Consider the following 7,012-nt stretch of genomic DNA (forward strand, 5'->3'; position numbering starts at 1 on the left):
ATAAAAATAACAGGCTGCCTTAGAGCTGGGAGGCAAGCGCTGAACGCAAAGGGGGTCCAGCGAAACCCGGCAAGAGAGGGCTAAAGGCTTAGCACCGCCTGTGCCCAGGTTTCAGCAAAAACAACCCCCCCTGATCCACTTCAGACAGAGATGGGTGGACGTCTGCATAAACACACATGGATTCCTCCACCTCACACCACCCTGCCCGACACATTTAGCTTGGGCCTTTAAAAGGGGATTAAGTCAGTCTTCCGGTGACTATTAGCCGTAGTCGGAACCAGCGCTCCCTCTGAAGAGCAGCCGCTGTGGAGAAACACCCTGGGGGAGGTTTTAGCCCCCCCCCATGCCCTCCGCAAGACGGAGTGAGCTCCTGTCTCTAGTTCCAGCTCCTGCCAACCGAGCAGTTCGAAAGCAAGAAATTGCAAGTAGATAAATAGGTAACACTTCGGTGGGAAGGTAACAGCGTTCCGTGCGCCCTGGTGTTTAGTCATGCCGGCCACGTGACCACAGAAACGTCTTCGGACAGCGCTGGCTCTTCGGCTTGGAAACGGAGATGAGCACCGCAACCCCAGAGTCGGACTTGACTGGCTTTCGAGCAAGGGAACCTTTACTTTACCTTATGCCCTATTTACACACCTTCTGGCTTCTGTGGAAAAGCGATTGCTGCAGTAGATGGACCTGGGCTCTTTGTACCTTCCAGTGTTAAGTATAACTATTCCTGGGTGACCCAAAAAGAAAGCCAAAACCCATGGAATGTGAGTGGGGGCTGCCGACCCAGAGACCAGTCCACCTGGAGCTGCGCTAACAGTTTCAAGGCTGAACTTTGTTCCAGCCGGGGGGAACTGGCTGCCCTCACTGTCTCCTTTCCACATAAATTTTTTTAGAGGGATGGACGAATGAATGAGTCCAGACCTTGGCCCCCCGCTTCCTCCGGCTCTCCTTGTAGTGTGTCAAGGCTTCGTAGAGGTGAGAATAAGGCCTGGACCGCTTCCCCTTCCCCACGTAGAAGATGGCGCTGATGAAGGTCCGGAAGCATTCCGCCTGGCTCACGTACTGCGAGCGGAAGGGCAGGTTCTGAGTGACCCTGGGAAGAGCAAAAGACAGAGATACCTCCGCGGGCAAGATTAACTGGGACACAGCCTCCTGTGGATGAGCTGCACCCCGTGACACACAGGAACGTTCCACCAAGCCAAGGGTTTCACTGCATCGAGCAGCAACGGTTGGGCTTGGAGAATTCTTGATGTGCATGCACATACTCCCCCCCCCCGCCATGTGCTCCCGACTGAGCGCCTGCTCCAGTTCTCTCTCCATACAAGGCTGCGAAGCTGCAAGAGGACCACAAACCAGCCTTAACGAGAAGTATCAAAGCAAAAAAGAGGAGATTCATGGTATGGAGAGAAAATTAACAAGAGACCAGAAACCCGTGAATATAATAATGAAAAATTCATAAAAATAGTATGTGAACCCTTAACAAACATTATGAGTGAAGAATGTTACACTAAACGTCTCTGGTGCCAGTCCAATTTTTTAAGACAAAGTCCTAACACAATTCCTATCCGAAGCGGGCCTTCCCAGTGAAGCAAGAAAGTCCAATGCTGATGGAGCCAAAGCGATCCTGTTAACGGGGCACCGGGAAAAATCCCGTTTCCACAGTGTCTTTTGCAGGAACAGGTACCGCGATCTGTGTGGTACAGAGAACTGCTCCCAACATCAGAAGCTCAAGTATACTTTGAGCACGGCCCCGAATTTGCACAAGGAAGACAAAAAGAAATTGGTGTAAATGCACATCCTCTGTCCCTTCTCTATACATGCCCTAGCTGATGGTAAAATCTAGGCTAAGGCTCTTTAGCTTAGCTGTTCTAGTTCCCTACAGAGTTACCATTACTTTGAAGCTTGTTCCCAGTCTCCCAGGCGAGCACATGGTCAACATGGCTGCCTCAGGAGTTAAGAGTCCTGTGTCTTCTTGTCGCCTGAGCGTCCCAGAGAAAGACAGCGCCTTCCCCTTGCAAGGAGGTTTTAACAAATCCCTGTCTGCTCCCACTGAACAGGTCAGAGCTCTTCCGGTAGATTCTAGAAATTCCCTTCCTGATGGTCTCTCTTTGGTATTCTCAGTCCTCCAAATCTATATTCCCTGCTTGGAAAAAGGGGTGGTGGTGGTGAACTGGCCCATCCCATTTTCTCTCCTGCTAGATCCATTAGCATTTCTTAAAGAGATGCCTCAAGTAGATCTATTAGCATTTCTTAAGAGATGCCTCAGGAAGGCCATGGGTTAATTTCCTTCCCCCTCCTGCTTGTTCTTAGCGTAGAGGGGGGGAAATTGTTAAAATGCACAGTGGAGCGCTGATCATTGCCAACCTCCCAGGAGACAAGCCATTTCTCTGCAGCAAGCTTCTCTTATGTTTGCCCGGCAAGACACTCGAGAGAGGCACCACCCAACAAGAGACAGATCCTGTATATCTGCCGCACTAGCAGTGGTGCTTCAGTCCTGCACAAGGAGTCCTCCCCATAGCACAGAAGGTTGAACCCACTGAGTTGTATGCCGTCATTCACTAAAACGGTTCAAAATTTATTTTCAGCGTTTTGATCAGGGGACTGTACACAGGCAGTGATGCAATTCAGAAGGTCATCCATTCGAATCTCAGTTCTGCCCAGAATTTACCAGGTGGCTTTGAGCAAGCCCCTCTGCCTTAGTCCCTCAGCCCCACCATCGGCAACTTGAGGAATAATAATCCTGGCCTACCTTACAGGATCGTTGTTAGGGACTGCAACATGGCAGCACGGAAGATTCGTTAAGTGCTTAGCAGCAATTGAACCTTTCCTTACTACTACTCTGATTAATGAGCCTAAAAAACCCGATTCCTGGTTTTGCTCACCATCTCCCCATTTGTAGGCCCTAAGACTCTCAAACAGGATTGTAAAATCCGAACATTTGACTAAAAAGTTGGCCGGGTGTTTCCTGGACAGCTGAAGCACCTGGCTGTAAAGCTGTCTTTATGGTCACTCTGTCTGCTTCAGAGCGGCCTGCTCAGATAGACCAGTCATGTCCATAGAGGTCACCGACTGGACCTAGGGGAGAAACACCTTCCCAACACCCAATATTCCCCCAAACAGACCCACACAATTGTCAAAAGACAAACAAACAAAAATATGTTTTATGGGGTCACAAATCCACGCCTTTCCCTCTCCACCCATCCCCTGCCACATAATGTGGCGAGGGGGTCCAAACTCAGTGGTAGAGCTCATACTGTCCATGCATGAGGTCCCTAGGCTGAGAGGCACTCTAGTAGTGGGTGCTGCTAAGAAAGGACTTTTTGTTGTCTGAACCACTCAGGATTGACCCTGGAGCCTACGACCACTAGGTCACAGTTTCTCCCCGTGGGGCATATTGGTCGCCCAGCAAACCACAAGAATAACACACACTCTCAAGACAGTCTGGTAAGAAAAAATATATACAGATGTGTGCTAGATGCCCACAGAATAATACAATGACAAAAAAGCCATAACATCATTTAGTGTCAAGTAATGAAAAACAAACTTATACCTTCATAGAAAAAATACAAAGGCCAATAAAATTACACATGGCGGTATGCTCCAAACTCTCTCAGTCAATATCCCTCTAACCATTTTGTATTCTCAAAAGCAGTCTGCTCCAAATTCAATCTCTCTTTCAACACTTATTCCGGATATTTAAGTGTTTCAGACCTCTGGCCTTTCCTCAGGAACAGATCCTATACAGGAATCTCACATTCAATGTTACCTTCAAGTTGACACATTCATTGATTTACTTTTCTGTTACTCTACTTGGGCAAGGTCTCCTCACTTATTTCCAAGCCTGCTGCCATTTGACTTTTGTTATTGTATTATTCTGTGGGCATCTAGCACACATCTGTATATATTTTTTCTTACCAGACCACCGCCCAACAAAATCATTCGTCACCCTCCACAAGCGGCAGTCTATAAGGATGACTCCATAGTCCCTCTTTAGAACAGGAACGTAACCCGTAGGGAAACATTAAGGCTTCTACAGATTCCCAAAGAAGGTCAAGACCAGAACTGCTTCAATTGCTATGGTCAGAAGAGCTTTTGCATCAGTCTCGGGCAGTGGCTAGGAAAGGTCTCTACTTTCTGCCACCACTCTCGTTTGGATGAGGCACAAAGTAACCCGTAGGGAACATTACGGCTTCTACAGATTCCCAAAGAAGGGCAAGACCAGAACTGCTTCAGCTGCTACGGTCAGCAGAAGAGCTTTTGCATCAGTCTCGGGCAGTGGCTAGGAAAGCTCTCTACTTGCTGCCACCACTCTGGTATGGGTCTCCTCATGAGGCACAAAGTAACCCGTAGGGAACATTACGGCTTCTACAGATTCCCAAAGAAGGGCAAGACCAGAACTGCTTCAGCTGCTACGGTCAGCAGAAGAGCTTTTGCATCAGTCTCGGGCAGTGGCTAGGAAAGCTCTCTACTTGCTGCCACCACTCTGGTATGGGTCTCCTCATGAGGCACAAAGTAACCCGTAGGGAACATTACGGCTTCTACAGATTCCCAAAGAAGGGCAAGACCAGAACTGCTTCAGCTGCTACGGTCAGCAGAAGAGCTTTTGCATCAGTCTCGGGCAGTGGCTAGGAAAGCTCTCTACTTGCTGCCACCACTCTGGTATGGGTCTCCTCATGAAGCACCCACCCCCATACCCCTTTATACGCTTCTTTTCCAGCAGGTTCCTCTTTATAAGTGACCGAATGAGGCATGAGAACCCAGGTAGAGTAACGAACTATGTTTATTAAAGAGATTTAACAACAACTGTGATTCAAGAACGTGTAGGAAAAGTGAGCACAGTAAAGGCAGGTAGACCAGCAAAATAAGAAACCCCAATGAGTCTGACTACGCTGTACCAAGCCTTCTCTAGGTCTTTCTCTGTCCTGGCCCCAGCCTGGTGGAACAGGCTCCCTATTGAGACCAAGGCCCTGCGGGATCGGCTTCAATTCCGCAGGGCCTGCAAGATGGAGCTCTTCCGCCAGGCCTTTGGTTGAGGCAGCGGGCGCCCATCTACCGCCCCCCTGAGGTTGCTGTCACCTGCCTGTCACCTGTTTACTGACTACCGACAACTGGCCTTTAACCCATTGTACCATCGGGCCGGAATTTTATAGCCAACTTATGCTCTTCCAAGCTGTACCCATTGTTTTAATTCTTATAACGTTTTGTTGTGTTTTAATGTTTAGGAGCTTCGGTGGCTCAAGTGGTTAAGACGCTGAACTGCAGGCTGTGGTAGGTCAGTAGTTCAGCAGTTCGAGACAGTTCAAGACCCGGGTGCCGCAAGACAGGGTGAGCTCCTGTCTCTAGCTCCAGCTCCTGCCAACCTAGCAGTTCGAAAGCAAGAAATTGCCAGTAGATAAATAGGTACCACTTCGGTGGGAAGGTAACAGCGTTCCGTGCGCCTTGGTGTTTAGTCATGCCGGCCACATGACCCCGGAAACGTCTTCGGACAGCGCTGGCTCTTCGGCTTTGAAACGGAGATGAGCACCGCAACCCTAGAGTCGGATTCGACTGGCTTTCGAGCAAGGGAACCTTTACCTTTAATGTTTAGTGTTTTAAACTGAAATTGTATTGATTTCAATGACGTTACCTGCCCTGAGCCCACCCGCAGGATGGGCGGGATCTAAATGCAAATAATAAATAAACAAATTTGGCCTCAAGCTGACTCACCCCCTTTGGATGAGGGATCCCTCCATCTGCAGCAGCCTCACACCAGCTCTGCTCCCTAGGAGTGAACCCCCTCCCACTTTGGGGCAAGGCCTTTTATTCCTTCCTCCCAGGCACCACCCTCTACTGGTATAAGTTTCCCCTCCAAACCCCGTTAGCCAATCACAGGGTCCTAAAGGAGACCTGGGGAAATGTAGGCCCTGATAGCAACTCTAGTACAGGCTTCCCTGGAGCCACTAGGCCTCCCTAGAGCCTGTAGGCCGCACTACTAAAGGCCTAGGATCACGACAGCATCACAGGCTGAATAATTCCCAAAGTTTCCTGCCAATGAAGGTTTTGAACTGCCATGATCCTGAGGTACACAGCGCTTCTAGATCATGATAAGAAGAAAAGGGATGAGTGGATTCAGACCTACATGCTGTTCCCCTGGCTCAGGAGGACTTCCGAAGAGAGTTACGGTTCTCACGGAGGAAGCAACTGAGATGGGAATGGGGGGGATCGGTCTTCAAGCCATCCCTCTCCACCACCACAATGGGGATCCCATTTCCAGCTCCTCTTCAAAAAGCTAGGGACAGTCCGCAAGCCGCAGGCCTGGAAGGAGTGTTTCTTACCTGGGATCCAGCAGCAGGTAATTAAAGCTGGACTTGAGCACCCCCTCCCGCCACTTCCGGTTCTTGTCCGGCTGGTCGAACTGCCTGGACAGAGTCATCTCGTCGTCTTTGCCATCTGGGATCTGATACGTTTCCAGGGCCGAAGAAAGCTCCAGGTTGTACCCTGGGCGCAAGGAGAAGAACACGTTATCCCCACCCGGCAAAACAGCACAACCAGTCAGAGATTCATGTCAAGAAGCTAACTACACTGTGGGTGCGTTCAGACGGGCCATTTGAGCCGGTAGACATGCCGGTTGGAAACGGAGTACTTGCACGTGATCACACAGGCAACATCTGCCTCCTGTCCCGAGCCGCCGCCAACCGTCCCAAACACTCTTTAAACCGGTGCTCTGGTTCCAGCCACATTTCCCCCGTAGGATCGCTCTCCGCCAGTGTAGAGCAGTGTTCCCTCTGAGCTGAGTTAGTGTGAGCTAGCTCACAGTTTTTTAGCCTCCAGCTCACAGATTTTTGTCTTAGCTCAGGAAGGATGGCTCCAGAGCCAACTAATTGATGCAGGAGCCAAATTGCTCACTCACAACTTTAATGCCCGTAGCTCACAAAGTAGAATTTTTTGCTCACGAGACTCCACAGCTTAGAGGGAGCATTGGTGTAGAGCCACTTCCACTGGGAAGCCCGAGGCTTCCGCTTTTCGCCCACCATTTTTTTTT

At 49.8% G+C, this 7,012-nt stretch overlaps 1 protein-coding gene across 1 annotated transcript in view; it reads right to left on the bottom strand.

Moving 5' to 3' along the window:
* Nucleotides 1-7,012, bottom strand: part of ANKLE1 (ankyrin repeat and LEM domain containing 1) — a 33,936-nt gene that overhangs the window by 9,971 nt on the left and 16,953 nt on the right. The window contains exons 6-7 of the mRNA XM_015425122.1: nucleotides 6,306-6,468; nucleotides 913-1,084 (exon numbers count right to left, since the gene is read on the bottom strand). Of these exons, the coding sequence (XP_015280608.1) occupies nucleotides 913-1,084; nucleotides 6,306-6,468 (335 nt within the window). The remainder of the gene's footprint in view (nucleotides 1-912; nucleotides 1,085-6,305; nucleotides 6,469-7,012) is intronic.

Source organism: Gekko japonicus, unplaced genomic scaffold, assembly GCF_001447785.1.
Source record: "Gekko japonicus isolate JY-2015 unplaced genomic scaffold, Gekko_japonicus_V1.1 scaffold3555, whole genome shotgun sequence".
NCBI lineage: Eukaryota > Metazoa > Chordata > Lepidosauria > Squamata > Gekkonidae > Gekko > Gekko japonicus.